At 38.3% G+C, this 16,726-nt stretch overlaps 1 protein-coding gene across 3 annotated transcripts in view; it reads right to left on the bottom strand.

Moving 5' to 3' along the window:
- The window catches only part of LOC125881000 (ectonucleotide pyrophosphatase/phosphodiesterase family member 7-like), a 41,458-nt gene extending 25,036 nt beyond the window's left edge, over positions 1 to 16,422 (bottom strand). The window contains exons 1-2 of one of the 3 annotated variants that reach the window (XM_049563901.1): positions 16,381 to 16,422; positions 15,290 to 15,597 (exon numbers count right to left, since the gene is read on the bottom strand). Coding sequence is in view for 1 of the 3 variants with exons in the window: in XM_049563900.1 (XP_049419857.1) it covers positions 1,740 to 1,743 (4 nt within the window). In the remaining 2 variants the exon portion in view is untranslated. Of the gene's footprint in view, positions 1 to 1,739; positions 1,797 to 15,289; positions 15,658 to 16,380 lie in introns of those variants that run through there. The other 2 variants (XM_049563902.1, XM_049563900.1) reach the window with 2 other exon arrangements.
- Positions 16,423 to 16,726: the final 304 nt, after the last annotated feature.

The raw sequence follows: 16,726 nt of genomic DNA, 5'->3' as shown, positions 1-16,726 counted from the left end.
GCGCATGCAGACCTACAGGTTTGCAGTGACCCACTGGCATGACTACTATCTTTGAGAATAGAAGAAATCCCCAAAAAAAAAAAAAACACTACTGTTCCAATAGGTGGATTTACCTGATGCAGACGAGTGCAGGTAGGTTAATGCTAGTAGCTAAAATTATTATGTTTACATTGCATTGCATTGCATAAAGTATGGCAGGATAATGGCAAAAACAATCATTCAATACATGATTAGGAGGTGCAAAATATCAACTGATTCAGCACTGATTATAACAAATTATATAGATTCATTATCCATTTTCATCAGTTGACATTCATAATATAACAATAATTGACATCAACAAGCTGACACTACCTATGCATGTGTGTGTGTGCTGGAAAAATGTATTTATGCTTCTGTATTATACAATCTATAATACATTTCTATTATATTTCATGCCTACATTTGTCCTTCCTATGAATCATCATGCAGGAGATACCTACTGGCTATGAATGACAACGGGAATGTTAGTTATTATACGAGCCCCTACACATGGTCTTTTCTAATAACATAATCATTTGTTACGACAGCAGGGAAATTTCTGGTGTTACAACAGCAAAAGGGATAGCATCAGCAAGATGTAACAAATATGTAAATGACAAAATAAAAACCTCTGCTGCCTTTTCTTTCACTCTCTCCTTGTCCACTTTTCATGCATATACTCCCTCACAAAATACAGGTAGCGATAGAATTCAAAGGCCTGAAGACATTTAAAATCAGGTAAATAATCATTCATGATATTGAAAATCTATTAAAAAACAGTAAATTCTGTTTTCTGTAAACTACTTTGGTTATTATGCTCTCTCCAGATCTCACTCATGTTTCTCCTGTTGTCTGACTGACACAAGTGACATCTTGTGACATCTCGTGATATTTCAGAACAAGACTTCTGCTTACGGCGGCAATAAAAAACAGACCATATCAAGTGAATGGTAAAGAGACACTTCATATACTTAGAATAACAATCTGAGCTGCTCTGTGGTCAAAATAACTACTTTTAAAGGATAGTGATGGTGTTCAATTGCCCCATATGTTTCCATTACATCTGCTGGCCGCTGCCCTCAATACTCACTCAATACTGGACCAGTTCAAAAATTGTTATTTACATCAGTCTCTTTGACCAAATGGGGTCCAGGTTGGAAAAGTTATCCTTTAACTGTAATCCCAGGTCATAATAGTAACCAAAAAAAATATTTCCTTTTTCAGGATATACAGTGATTTACTTTTTATGGTTTATGAGTACAATTGGTATAAAACATTGTAAGGATGAAGTCAGCAGTGCTCTACAACAGCCGGTAATAACTTTTAGATATAACCAGTGTTGGGGGTGCAACCTCCTCCTGTGTACTCGTGAGTCTTTCTAATTAAAAAGCTTATATCTCATCAGTTTTACCACAAAGTATTACTTTCTTGACCTTAAAATGTATGTTTTAAATTCATTAACGACATATTTGGATTTCATGTCACAACTCAAACGGGACCAAAAGATAATATTTCTCTCCTCATTCACTGCCATTCATATTTTTTCCAATCTAAGGTCCCATGAGCTTCACCAGAAGGGGCGTGACTTTGGCACTCCATACGGCACAACAGCTGCTGGACACGGAGACGACCTGTTGGCAACACCCTGAAGCCCGTCATCACTAACTCTTAAAGGGATAGTGCACCCAAAAATAAAAATTCAGCCATTATCTACTCACCCATATGCTGATGGAGGCTCAGGTGAAGTTTTAGAGTTCTCACATCACTTGCGGAGATCCAAGGGGAGAGGGGGTAGCAACACAACTCCACCTAATGGAGGCTTACAGCACCCCAGATTCAAACGTCCAAAAACACATAATTGAAACCACAAAATATCTCCATACTGCTCGTCCATAGTGATCCAAGTGTCCTGAAGCCCCGACATAAAAAGTTGTTTTGAAAAACGTCATTTGAACTCTGTTTTTTGCCGCATTGTAGCCTGTAGCTCTAACTCAATATAACAAAGGCTTTTGGTAAATACAATTTGAAATGGTCTCATATTGATGTATGTGGTTTTCTAAATAACACAATGTTTTTCATGTTGCTTTTAGAACTATGGCTATGGAACAATACAGCGCATGCATCCATCCATAAAGTTACCCATTTCAAGTAAGATTTAGATTGACTTTTAGTCAGGCTTGGACATTTTTGGTCAAAATGAGCCTTAAGAGATAACTTGCAGCTTTGTAATTATTCCTCAAGGGCCAGGGGTTAGCAACCTTTACTATCAAAAGAGCCATTTTTGGCCAAAAGTTTTTAAAAAAAAATCTGTCTGGAGCCAAAATACATATTTGGGTCTCATAGCTACACAGCCTATTAATCTAAATTAGCCGATAAATATTCTTACAGGTCTAAATGAGTATTCATTAATATGTTTACTGCTACTCTGCAGTGGGCTACTTATGACTACTTGGTAATTAAATTTTGCAATGTTAGTGGTGAAAGCAAATAAATCAGTCCACTCACCATGAAATTCTTTATTTTCCTCCAAGACGTTTTGTTTTTTGGGTTTGGAATTAATAGCTACCCTCACTAATCCAGAATGCAGCGGCACGTGTACTAACAGGAACTAAGAAACGAGATCACATTTCTCCTGTTTTAGCTTCTCTGCACTGGCTCCCTGTAAAATCCAGAATTGAATTTAAAATCCTTCTCCTAACTTACAAAGCTCTAAATGGTCAGGCTCCGTCATATCTTAGAGAGCTCATAGTGCCATATTATCCCACCAGAACACTGCGCTCTGAGAATGCAGTGTTACTCGTGGTTCTTAAAGTCTCCAAAAGTAGAACAGGAGCCAGAGAATTCAGCTATCAGGCTCCTCTCCTGTGGAATTATCTTCCTGTTACGGTCCGGGAGGCAGACACCATCTCCACATTTAAGACAAGAATTATGACTTAAGACTTTCCTTTTTGATCAGGCTACAAAGGACAGAGGGATGTTGTATGCTGTCAAGCCCTGTGAGGCAAATTGTGATTTGTGATATTGGGCTTTATAAATAAAACTGATTGATTGATTGATACATGTCCTACTGCATCTCGCTAACTCAGCTCTACTGCATGTCACTAACTCGGCTTCTTCTCTAGAGCCTTTGTGCTCCACTGTCTGGCAGGTTACCTCATATCGCAGCGGTGCCTGGATCGTGTGTTGTGGTTACGCTGCTGCCGTGGTCCTGCCAGATGCCTCCTGCTGCTGCTGTTATTATTAGTCATACTTCTACTGTTAATATACACATATGATTATTATTATCACATACATATACTATCATATATTAACATATACTTACAACATATTGTACCACAATAGGTGTAATTATTATTATAATATTATTACTTATATTAATGTTGTTGTAAGCTATTATTGTTACTGTCTGTTACGTCTATGGCCTGGCACCTTTTCCTAAAATTTGCAGAATCTCAATAGCAATGGCTAATCTTGTGTGTCCTTATTTCAGTTCAGTTCAGTTCAGTTTTATTTATAAAGCCCAATATCACAAATCACAATTTGCCTCACAGAGCTTTACAGCATACGACATCCCTCTGTCCTTATGACCCTCGCAGCGGATAAGGAAAAACTCCCCAAAAAAAACCCTTTAACGGGGGGAAAAAAACGGTAGAAACCTCAGGAAGAGCAACTGAGGAGGGATCCCTCTTCCAGGACGGACAGACGTGCAATAGATGTCGTACAGAACAGATCAGCATAACAAATTAACAGTAATCCACATGACACAATGAGACAGAGAGAGAGAGAGAGAGAGAGAGAGAGAGAGAGAGAGAGAGAGAGATGCAGGTAATGACAGTAGCTTACAACAACATTATTGAAAGTAATAATATTATTGTTATAGTTCTGGCTACTGTGGTACAATATGTTGAAAGTATGTATTAATATCTGGCAGTATACATGTGTGACAATAGTCGTGTATAATAACAGTAGAAGTATGACTAATGACCAATGATGGCAGCAGCAGCAGCAGGAGGCATCTGGCAGGACCACGACAGCAGCACAACCACACACGTCACGCTGTCCAGGCACCGCTGCGATATGAGTTAATCTGAGAGACACTGGAGCACAAAGGCTTCGGAGAAGAAGCCGAGTTAGTGACATCCAGAATGGCCGAGTTAGCAAGATGCAGTAATAGAATACGAGAGAGAGAGAGAGAGAGAGAGAAGGAGAGAAGGTGCCCGGTGTATTATAGGGGGGTCCTCCGGCACACTAGGCCTAAGTCAGCCTAACTAGGGGCTGGTACAGGGCAAGCCTGAGACAGCCCTAACTATAAGCTTTATCAAAGAGGAAAGTCTTAAGTCTAGTCTTAAATGTGAAGATGGTGTCTGCCTCCCGGACCGTAACAGGAAGATGATTCCACAGGAGAGGAGCCTGATAGCTAAAGGCTCTGGCTCCTGATCTACTTTTGGAGACTTTAGGGACCACGAGTAAGCCTGCGTTCTCAGAGCGCAGTGTTCTGGTGGGATAATAAGGCACTATGAGCTCTCTAAGATATGACGGAGCCTGACCATTTAGAGCTTTATAAATTAACAGTAGGATTTTAAATTCAATTCTGGATTTTACAGTGCAGAGAAGCTAAAACAGGAGAAATATGATCTCGTTTCTTAGTTCCTGTTAGTACACGTGCTGCTGCATTCTGAATTAGCTGGAGAGTTTTTAAGGACTTACTAGAGCTACCTGATAACAGAGAGTTACAGTAATCCAGCCTAGAGCTAACAAAAGCGTGGACCAATTTTTCTGCATCTTTTCGGGTCAGGATAGGCCTAATTTTCGCAATATTACGCAGATGAAAAAATGCAGTCCGTGAGGTTTGTTTTAAATGAGAATTAAAAGACAAATCTTGATCAAATATTACTCCGAGGTTTCTTACGGTAATGCTAGAGGCCAGAGCAATGCCATCAAGAGAAACTATGTCATCAGATAAAGAGTCTCTGAGTTGTTTGGGGCCAAGAACAATAACTTCAGTTTTGTCTGAATTTAACATCAGGAAATTGGTGCTCATCCAAGTTTTTATGTCCTTAAGGCAATTATGGAATTTAGTTAATTGATTACTTTCTTCTGGCTTCATCGATAAATACAACTGAGTATCATCCGCATAACAATGGAAATTTATAAAGTGATTTCTAATGATGTTACCTAAAGGAAGCATATATAGAGTAAATAGGATTGGTCCGAGCATTTACCTGCAAGACTTCTTAGGTGGACTGTAAAGTGATCTGATGAATGAAAATCATAGTTGAATGACACCCTGCTCACCCTTCCTGTTACCACATCACTGTATGAGCCATTTTATCTGTACTTCAAAATTCCATTATAAGCCCAACCTCTCACCTAAGACTTGTGAAAAACCATAGTGCCAAACCAAGGTCAGCCACAAGCTCTGACAAACAATACTTTCAAAAAACCAGCAGGTGGCGACTCCACTCTATGAATCAGTGCTGAGGTTCAGGCCATCAGCACAGTATTACTCTTTGTCAGTTTATTCCTTTCAACCTCCAACCACAGAGTCCTCTCTGGTTCTCTTTTTTATGCTAAGACAAGGACAATATTTACCACTTCACTTACTGCAGATGTTAAAAAAGTCAATATGAGGATTGATGCAAAGCAGGTTGTGTCTGTGTCAGTGTATACGAAGGCTCTTTATACAGATGTAGGCACAAATCTTTGTGTGGACGTATCTGTTTGTATTTAAATGCTGTTTCTGGATGTAAGACAATAAACAAATGCAGAGAATGCAGACTGTGGATCACTGAGATATGTTTTTTAATCTCCCCCAGATAAGGTACAATCCCACAGTCTTCAGAGCATTTTATTAAAAACGTACTTTACTGAAACCTGAGATGGTTTCTGCTATCTCTCTCCACAGTCACACGTGTGATGAGGTGCAGTATAACTGCCAGCCGCAGTGAAGAGAATTTCGTAGTTATTATACTCACTTTATGTTTGTACTCAAAATAAATAGGTGTATCCTGTTCCTGTACCCAGCACTAAAGAACATTTTGGACTAGACCAATATGGGTTTTTATTAGCTGGTATTAATACTACTAATACTTGTACAGTTAATTAATGCATATGCCTTATTGATACAACCTGATTACTAACAGGTAATCACTAAACTGATTAAATTGATTTCTTTCATGTATTGTAAAATCTTTGCTTTAGTAACTTGAAATGTCAGACCACATGGGAAAAACATCCTCCCCACACACACACACACACACACACACACACACACACGATATACAGGTATGATAAACATTAAATTAATAATATATTGGTAGAAACATTGTTTTTTTATTCTACTTCTACAGCATCTTTGAGGACTCAATAATAATAATGATAATAATAATAATGTGCGTATGTAATATATGCTTATATTGTATTTGTATATGTAACCTATGTCTGTTAGAACAAAACATGGTGAGGCATCATTTTCTTTTCATGCAGCACAAACCTGACCACTTTTAACTCAAAGCTAAAAATATTCCTTTTTTACATTGTCTACTCCACAATGTAATGACTGCAAACATATTTTTAAACTCGACTTAAAGTCATCTTTTTCAAGAATTTAGTAATTAATTTGACCTTTTATATAATTTTTCTCTTGACTTTTTTTTTTGCAAATCTGTATCCTTTAATATGTTTTATATTTTATTACTCTGTAAAGCACTTTGAATTGCCCTGCTGCATGAAATGTGTAGATGTGATAAATAAACAGATGTGTCTGTCAAAAACTAATAAGAAAAACATACATAAGCTCACAGAATTTTTGTATATATGTTGTTTTCAGAAACTTGTATATACAAATTAAATATAAATGGTTAACATATATGGTCACAACATATAACACCATATAAAAATGAATCATTCAGATATTTTTAATAAATGCACATATAAAAATCTAACTATGTTATGAACTTATATCTTCAAACATCCAGAAGATGTATGTATGTGATAATAATGAATTGCATTATAGTTTACCATCAAATATGTTACCTATAATGTAATCTTTTGTGTTGGTTGTTAAGTTCATGAGGGCTCATTGTCTCACAGGACAGTCCCACTAACATTTTAGGGTGGGACGACACAGCTTGGGCCCCAACTTTGTTTCTAACATTCTAAACAATGGGAGCATTTACCCAGCCTTCATCTTTTAAAAATTAATTTATCCTACTTCTGTTGCATTGGTATTATTTTTTCTTATGTATACATGATTTTGTGTTGATGTTTTGGATACACTCAAAACGTCGGTATCACTTTATATTAAGGTACTGTAATAAGTATTAATTAATGCTTAATAAGCCTATATTAACAGTTAATGAGCCCTTATAAGACAGTATAAGATGCTTATTAACATTAATAAGACTATATAAGTGTTTATTACAGCATAACTGACAGTTATTATTGCTTAAAGGAGTACGATAAGCGCTTGATAGAAACTTTGGTAACGTTTATCAACCTATACTAAATATTAAGATGTTTATTTATATTAATTATAATTAATATAATAAGGGTTAATTATAGAATAATAACCACATTTATTACTGGTTTATAAGACACTATAAGACCCTATCAGATGAAATTAGTAAGGTGTTTATTAACATTGATAAGACCTAATGAGTGTTAATAATAGTATACAACACATTTATTATTGGCTTATAAGATATTATTGGGTACTAGAACATCCTTACGAGTTTATAGACAATTTATCAATATAAACAAGATGTTTATTAACATTAATGAGATAAGAAGTTAATAGGAAGTTAATATAAATGCCATATTACGGTTAATAAATGCTTAATTATGCACTTATTAATAGTAAAAAATGATCCTTTGCAGCTACCGGATCTAAAGTGGGAACAGTGTCATATAACAGTTAATGTCATTGTCATATGTCATAACGGGCATCCCTTCAAGTGCAAAGTTAGTCCACTAAACAAGCTTTTTTTCCACAAAGACCGCCTCATATCGTTAGGACAAATGTCAGAGAGCATATAGAAAACGACATGTAAACGTGTTGTCTTACCTTACCGGTGTGCTGCCATGTTTCTTTACAATTTAGCTCTGCTTTCCAAAGCGCGGCAGAAATATCGCGAGAACAAGCAGCAATCTCAGAGCGTGCCTGAACAAGCAGCAACAGCAGGAAGGCAGAACCAGATTGGCTGAACGGAGGAGAGAGAGAGGCGCAACCTATGGGCGCAACAGGTAACGTTAGAGGACGAGAGAGGAGGAATGGCTGCCACAAGGCTGCATAGCTCTGGAGATTGGCGGTGTACCTGGGAATGCTGTGCCCCAGTGACCACAGAAGAGGAATGCCTCTATTGCAAGGAATGGGAGCGGTTGCAGCCTTATTTTCAAGGTCTGAATGTGACCGAGGACGAGACACCTCCACCAGGACTAATGTTAGTATCCAGCTGTGCTTTATAGCTGGCGAGATATATTTCGGCTGCGCTTTGGAAAGCAGAGCTAGATGGTAAACAAACATGGCAGCAGCACACTGGTAAGGTAAGACAACACATTTACATGTCATTTTCTATATGTTCTCTGACATTTATCCTAATGATATGAGGCGGTCTTTGTGGAAAAAAAGCTTTTTTAGTGGACTAACTTTGCACTTGAAGGTATGCCTGTTCACTTACGTTTTAACAGGTCTGACGCTGCGGCTGTATCTAAGCTAACGGCTAACATGCTAACTATTATCTGTATGTCACTAGTCACTTGAACCAAATGTAGGACGATAGGAGACGGGTTGAAATAAACCGAAATTTCCCTTTAACTTTCTGTTTAAAGGATTAAAAGTAACGTCAAAATTATGTAGAGATGTGATGACTTTGCAAATAACAGGAATTTCAAAACATAATAGAGTGCCGAAGTCACACCCCTTCCGGTAGAGCTCATAGGACCTTAGATCAGATAAAATATGAATGACAGTGAATGGGCAGAGCAATATTATCTTTTGTTCCCGTTTGTGTTGCGACATGAAATCTAAGTATGTTGTTAATGAATTTAAAACATAAATTTAAGGTCAAGAAAGTCATACTTTGTGGTAAAACTGTTGAGATATAAGCTTTATAATTAGAAAGACTCAAGAGTTCACAGGAGGAGGTCACGTATGTGACGTCATAGCTTTCGCTCGCTTCCTGCAGCTTCGCCTCCCCGCTGAAATTCCACTGTTTAATGATTAATTGATTTATGATTGAAGATGTCTGTGTGTTTTGTGCCAGGTTGCAGTCACTCCAAGCTGCAGGAAGTGAGCGAAAGCTATCACGTCACATACGCGACCGCCTCCTCTACCTCCGTGTAGTTTTTTTAATTACGTTTTTTTCAAAAGCTTATATCTCAACAGTTTTACCACAAAGTATAACTTTCTTGACCTTAAAATTTATGTTTTAAATTCATTAATGACATATTTGGATTTCATGTCACAACTCAAACGGGACCAAAAGATAATATTTCTCTCCTCATTCACTGCCGTTCACATTTTTCCGATCTAAGGTCCCATGAGCTTCACCGGAAGGGGCGTGACTTTGGCACTCTATAGACATGCTTCGTTCTGAAGAAGTGACACTTCAGATAGCCAATTAGATGCATTATGGGCTGGATCGATACAGAAATTACTGCAGGCAACAGCGGAGAGAGGGAGAGGGTGGACCCAAGAAGGGGTTCCGTGTGTGTGTGAATGCGCGCATGTGTGAAGCCAGATCACGTGCAGCAAAAGCCACTGTATTTTTGCTGTTCATAAGTTTTTATTGAAATTATTCAAGCGACAAAAGCGACATTCAGATACCCATATGTAATGACGCTGTAAATAACACCCATTTCGATATTGGTTTAAAATTTTTTTTTTTTTTTTTTGCTGTCCTGGGATTGTCCCAGACACATCATCTTTGTGTCAAAGTAGCAATTTTTATAGTCCCCGGGATGTCAGGACACCATTAGTTTCGAGCCCTGAGAGCATATTAATAGTTTATCAACCTTTATACGACACTGTTCCCACTTTAGATCCGGTTAATAACACCTTATTAATTTAATCTGATAGGGTCTTATAGTGTCTTATAAACCAGTAATAAATGTGGTTATTATTGTATAATTAACCCTTATAAATCATAATTAATGTAAACAGACATCTTATTAATATTTAGGATAGCTTTATAAACTGTTATCAAGTTTCTATTAAGTGCTTATAATGCTCCTAGATGCAATATATATAATTAACACTTATATAGTCTTATTAATGGTAATTAACACCTTATTCTGTTTATAAGTGCTCATTAACTGTTAATTGGTGCTTATTAAGCATTAATTAACATGTGACCAAAACTTGTTCTTTTGAGTTTTATGGGATTTGTTGGCAACAAGAAAAATATAGAATATCACCAGATTTTTCATAAAAGCTGATATTAGCTCAACTCTCAGTTTGAAGTACTGCACCCCATCTCAGTACATGTCTAAGATGCAAACACCTGAGGTGTTCTTCATCAGTCAGTAAAAATGTATACCTGTAGTTACATTACACTTCCTCCAAGGCTGTCTGTTATGCAGCTTGACAGAGGGAACATTCCACTTTTCCCCTGCCTCAGTTCAAGGCTGATGTTTAATCTATGAGAAGAGATCACAGGTGGCGTTCATGTGACAGGAAACAATCCTATCCATATGCATGAAATGTGTGAGGTCCTGTCTACAGGGACTGACTGAGACTCAGATGGAGAGGAATCCCAGAATACTGACCAAGTATTGATAGAAATAAATACATGATGAGTCATGGCAAGTGACTGATCTGGTTATCTCTGTATATGTTTGGATGCAAAATAAAGGGAGTTCCTAACATTTAACACCCCTCAGCATATGGGTGAGTAGATAATGGCTGAATTTTCATTTTTGGATGCACTATCCATTTAAAGGGATATTGTGTAACATTTTCATTTGTTTATTAGCAACAATTGATGTCTGCATTCTTAAATATGTCATCATTGGTGTATTATTACCTAAACCAATAATATGACTTATCCTCGTAAAAGGAGAATTTCGAATTTGTTTGTACATCGTGCGGGTAAGTCGTTTGAGAGGGACCCAGCTGCAGACATGATGGCGGACATGGGCGCCACCATATATCCAATCCATACCGGAAGTCCATACCGGAAGTTGGTCTGTGTGTGTATTATTAAGAAGAAGAGGAAGAAGACAACGGAGAAGACGAAGAGAAGAATGCAAACAATACACGCATGACTAAGAGTAAGAGCGGTAAGGGAGCGAGTCTTTTAATTATTAGAATTAGACAACTTTATATCCCGGGCGTGGGAGCCCTTCTGTGCGGAGTTTGCATGTTCTCCCCGTGTCAGCGTGGGTTCTCTCCAGGCACTCCGGCTTCCTCCCACAGTCCAAAGACATGCAGATTGGGGACTAGGTTAATTGGTTACTCTAAATTGTCCATTGGTGTGAATGTGAGCGTGAATGGTTGTTTGTCTCTATGTGTCAGCCCTGCAATAGTCTGGCGACCTGTCCAGGGTGTACCCTGCCTCTCGCCCGATGTCAGCTGGGATAGGCTCCAGCCCCCCGGCGACCCTCAAGAGGATGAAGCGGTTAGAAGAAGATGAATGAAGACAACTTTATTGTCATTGTACATTGTACAATGAAATTCTGTTCGGCACTTAGCACTAACAGTACTAGCTAGTAGCTAGCACTAGCACAGAGTACCAAGCCGCTGCGTTTATACGCGCCGTCATCTTCATTATATTTTAACGTGTGTTATGTTCTCTAAGATGACCTGATAGTAATCTGCATGTTGCAACTGTAGCCCAATGAATGAAAGTGCTCACCTTATTTACTCTTTGTTAAAAATTAATCCAACTAAAAAGTTTTCTGATTTTCTGCAATTTTTGTAGGTTTAACTTGTTGAGGTCAATGTTATTCCAAACAAAACATGATTGTATTTAAAATAATTGTTGAAATAATTGTATTATTATTATTATTATTATTATTATAATTAATATTATTATTATTTTGCTAAAATAAATAATATAAAAAAGACAGACTTAAAAACCTTGTTCTGGGGAGTGTTGTGTGTTGACTAAACATAACCACGTGCGATTGATGTTGAAGGTGATGTTGAAAAAAAAATTGCCAATTTGCATTATTGTACTGATGTAGTACGTTGTTTCTGAAATAGACTGTATGCAAACTGTACATTTCCTGTGGAAACTGAAGTGTATTTTAAAAACACATTAAAAATTAATCCAACTAAAATTCATGTTTGCTGATTTTCTGCAATTTTTGTAGGTTTAACTTGTTGAGGTCAATGTTATTCCAAACAAAACATGATTGTATTTAAAATAATTGTTGAAATAATTGTATTATGATTATTATTATTATTATTATTATTATTATTATTATTATTATTAATAATAATAATAATAATAATAATATTTATTTTATAATATATATATATATATGTACAGTACAGGCCAAAAGTTTGGACACACCTTCTCATTCAATGCGCTTTCTTTATTTTCATGACTATTTACAATGTAGATTCTCACTGAAGGCATCAAAACTATGAATGAACACATGTGGAGTTATGTACTTAACAAAAAAAGGTGAAATAACTGAAAACATGTTTTATATTCTAGTTTCTTCAAAATAGCCACCCTTTGCTCTGATTACTGCTTTGCACACTCTTGGCATTCTCTCCATGAGCTTCAAGAGGTAGTCACCTGAAATGGTTTCCACTTCACAGGTGTGCCTTATCAGGGTTAATTAGTGGAATTTCTTGCTTTATCAATGGGGTTGGGACCATCAGTTGTGTTGTGCAGAAGTCAGGTTAATACACAGCCGACAGCCCTATTGGACAACTGTTAAAATTCATATTATGGCAAGAACCAATCAGCTAACAAAAAGAGTGGCCATCATTACTTTAAGAAATGAAGGTCAGTCAGTCCGGAAAATTGCAAAAACTTTAAATGTGTCCCCAAGTGGAGTCGCAAAAACCATCAAGCGCTACAACGAAACTGGCACACATGAGGACCGACCCAGGAAAGGAAGACCAAGAGTCACTCTGCTTCTGAGGATAAGTTCATCCGAGTCACCAGCCTCAGAAATCGCAAGTTAACAGCAGCTCAGATCAGAGACCAGGTGAATGCCACACAGAGTTCTAGCAGCAGACCCATCTCTAGAACAACTGTTAAGAGGAGACTGCGCGAATCAGGCCTTCATGGTCAAATAGCTGCTAGGAAACCACTGCTAAGGAGAGGCAACAAGCAGAAGAGATTTGTTTGGGCCAAGAAACACAAGGAATGGACATCAGACCAGTGGAAATCTGTGCTTTGGTCTGATGAGTCCAAATTTGAGATCTTTGGTTCCAACCGCCGTGTCTTTGTGAGACGCAGAAAAGGTGAACGGATGGATTCCACATGCCTGGTTCCCACTGTGAAGCATGGAGGAGGAGGTGTGATGGTGTGGGGGTGTTTTGCTGGTGACACTGTTGGGGATTTATTCAAAATTGAAGGCACACTGAACCAGCATGGCTACCACAGCATCCTGCAGCAACATGCCATCCCATCCGGTTTGCGTTTAGTTGGACGATCATTTATTTTTCAACAGGACAATGACCCCAAACACACCTCCAGGCTGTGTAAGGGCTATTTGACCAAGAAGGAGAGTGATGGAGTGCTGCGGCAGATGACCTGGCCTCCACAGTCACCGGACCTGAACCCAATAGAGATGGTTTGGGGTGAGCTGGACCGCAGAGTGAAGGCAAAGGGGCCAACAAGTGCTAAACACCTCTGGGAACTCCTTCAAGACTGTTGGAAAACCATTTCAGGTGACTACCTCTTGAAGCTCATGGAGAGAATGCCAAGAGTGTGCAAAGCAGTAATCAGAGCAAAGGGTGGCTATTTTGAAGAAACTAGAATATAAAACATGTTTTCAGTTATTTCACCTTTTTTGTTAAGTACATAACTCCACATGTGTTCATTCATAGTTTTGATGCCTTCAGTGAGAATCTACAATGTAAATAGTCATGAAAATAAAGAAAACACATTGAATGAGAAGGTGTGTCCAAACTTTTGGCCTGTACTGTATATATATATATGTTTATAAATGTACTGCTAAAATAAATAATATAAAAAAGACAGACTTAAAAACCTTCTTCTGGGGAAAAAAACAAACAAACAAAAAAGACTTCCGGTATGGACTTCTGGTATGTATGCAACTTCCGGTATGGACTTCCAGTATCGTAGACACGAAGAAGATTAACTTCCGGTATGGACTTCCAGTATGGATTAAATATATGGCGGCGCCCTTGTCTGCCAACTTTTCTGCAGCTGGGTACTCTTGAGTCGTTTGGGGGGGCCCATAACGTTTCGCCATCTTAGAAATACATCCGCCAGCAAGGGACATACAGCCCGGCCTTCTGCGTTTTTGTTGAGAGCCAGGCCAGCGCTGCGTGACTGAGAAGACGAAGGAGAGGAGCAAGAGGCGCTTCGCTACTACCCTGGCAAATGTGAAAGCCTGCACCACTGCAGCATAACAAAGTTCCACTCTTTGAGCATAATGCAGGATCATGCATATGCAGCATCACGGGAAATGGAATCCTTGTGGCCAAGAAATCGCAAAAGGGAATCAAAAAGGCAACATGACCAGCGAATTCGAAAAACAAGGGTCTACTTTGGGGTAGCCCGCCTCAGCTGTCAGCGTCAGTGATGCGAGGAGAGGGATTATCCGTTGTCAAAAGCCAAGACGTGATTGGTTTGTTTAGATTTACACCCTCCCCAACAGTCCTACTTTGTAAACACACTGAATCTAATTAATTAATTTATTTATTTTTGGGAATTATTATTATTTTCATTGTTGGCTTATTTTCTTGTCTTGTTTAACCTTTTTTACTCCCTTGTACTGCGTGTTTGTGTGTTTAATATCCGAAATGAGGCAGGCTATTCACTCCAAGGACGTCTGTATTATGTAACCCTTATTACGATGTTATAACATGAGTACAGGTAAGTAATAGTAAATGCTAAGAGATGGACCAGTAACAGAAGACTATCAGCTAGTGAGAACCCTGGTGGTTGAGCAATCAAAAGACACAGGCAATGGTTTAAGCTTTTTGTGGCCACTTGTTATTATTAACCAATAACACAATGAAAATACAACAGTTGTTGCAAGACATTCAATGAAAAATAACAAACTAAAATAATAAAGCCGGCAAAAAGAAAAACCCTTTGTGTCCCAAAGTTACCGTTGGGGCCCTTGTTTCTTCGGATCCGTGTCAAGTGTATTAGTGGATCAGTGTATGTTTGTTCTGTCCTACCACACGGTCTGTGAGAAAGGGGGAATGAAGGAATTCTTCTCCACTCTCAGAGTTCAGTATCAGTAGTTTCGATGCGGCTCGCCACCCAGCTCACGCTGGGAATCTATGGATCTGGGATCTGGAAACAATCTCTGGATCTCTGGAAACTTCACACGAAACCAGCTGAAGCTCTCCACTGGACGGTGGGATGTGGCTGGGACGTCATCTAATGATGTCACAGGAAAAAAAAACCTGACCTACAAGGAGGTCAAAGGAAATCCAAATAGCATGTTGATTATCACCGATCAATAATAATGCTTCACATTAATTGGGTTAAATCAAGCTCTCAAAGGTTCAGTTGTACAACAAAATCTTCAGTTCAAATATTAACTTACAGTTGTGTAACCATAAATACATTTAAAGTGCATTTAATAATTAAATTCAAGTACTGTAACTACATTAATAACTGTTTAAAGACCTTAACCAGTCTTTGTTACATTAACAACAAGGAAAATATCATTTTTCAAAAACAAACAAAGAAAATATTGCATAGTACCCTTTAATTTTTGTAGAAAACTGCATTAAATTCAGAGAAACTCATGGTAACTTAGAGGCATTAAGGCCTACTGTGCTTATATGTCTCTCCTTGCACCGGTAACAATGAGAAACTGCACCAAACATTCACCTCTGCATTTACCATAAGCACACACACATCAATAGTCTCACCATCATCTTATTTTTTCAACACATGTAGTGAACGACAGTTTAGAAAAATATTCTGAAGCAAACAGCTATAAAACACCATAAACGATCATTTGCATATGACACCAAATGAGCTAAATGGCTATACACAAGTCAATGGGCCATTAGCATCACACACACAGTCTATGGTGGTTATAGCACCATTAGCACCTTTTTTCATGGCTATCTGCGCAGATTAACGTGACTTTTAACTGCTTTACACACAACCACACAGGTTACACATGAATATAAAATGCATTCCAAGTTAACCGAACAGGTTAAAGGGTATTTTCACTCACCGAGTGATCAAGCTAGGAGCACAGTTTCAGCATTTACCCTCGCCAGGTCGGAAATCATCCGGTCTCACGGAGCTCTACAAAGTTTAAATGTTAACAATATACCGGTCAACCAGTGCTTAACTTCATCAGGAATTACTACAACTCAGTTTGGAAACATTATTTTCATGTCTTACCCCGTGGATGGCAACAGGTTTACTCGCGGTTTGGATCAGGTAGCATATGAGGCAGCAGAGGTAAACATGACCGCAGAATCGGAAGAGAAGACCGGACGTGACCCTACAGGGTTGATCACCTGAACCCAGAGGGGTTCACTGATTGGGTCGTTCTACGTAGCCCTCTGCAGCAA

This window comes from Epinephelus fuscoguttatus, linkage group LG20 (assembly GCF_011397635.1).
Source record: "Epinephelus fuscoguttatus linkage group LG20, E.fuscoguttatus.final_Chr_v1".
Classification (NCBI taxonomy): domain Eukaryota; kingdom Metazoa; phylum Chordata; class Actinopteri; order Perciformes; family Serranidae; genus Epinephelus; species Epinephelus fuscoguttatus.
The sequence above is the reverse complement of the archived record's forward strand: the minus strand, read 5'-3'. Positions and strand labels throughout refer to the sequence as shown.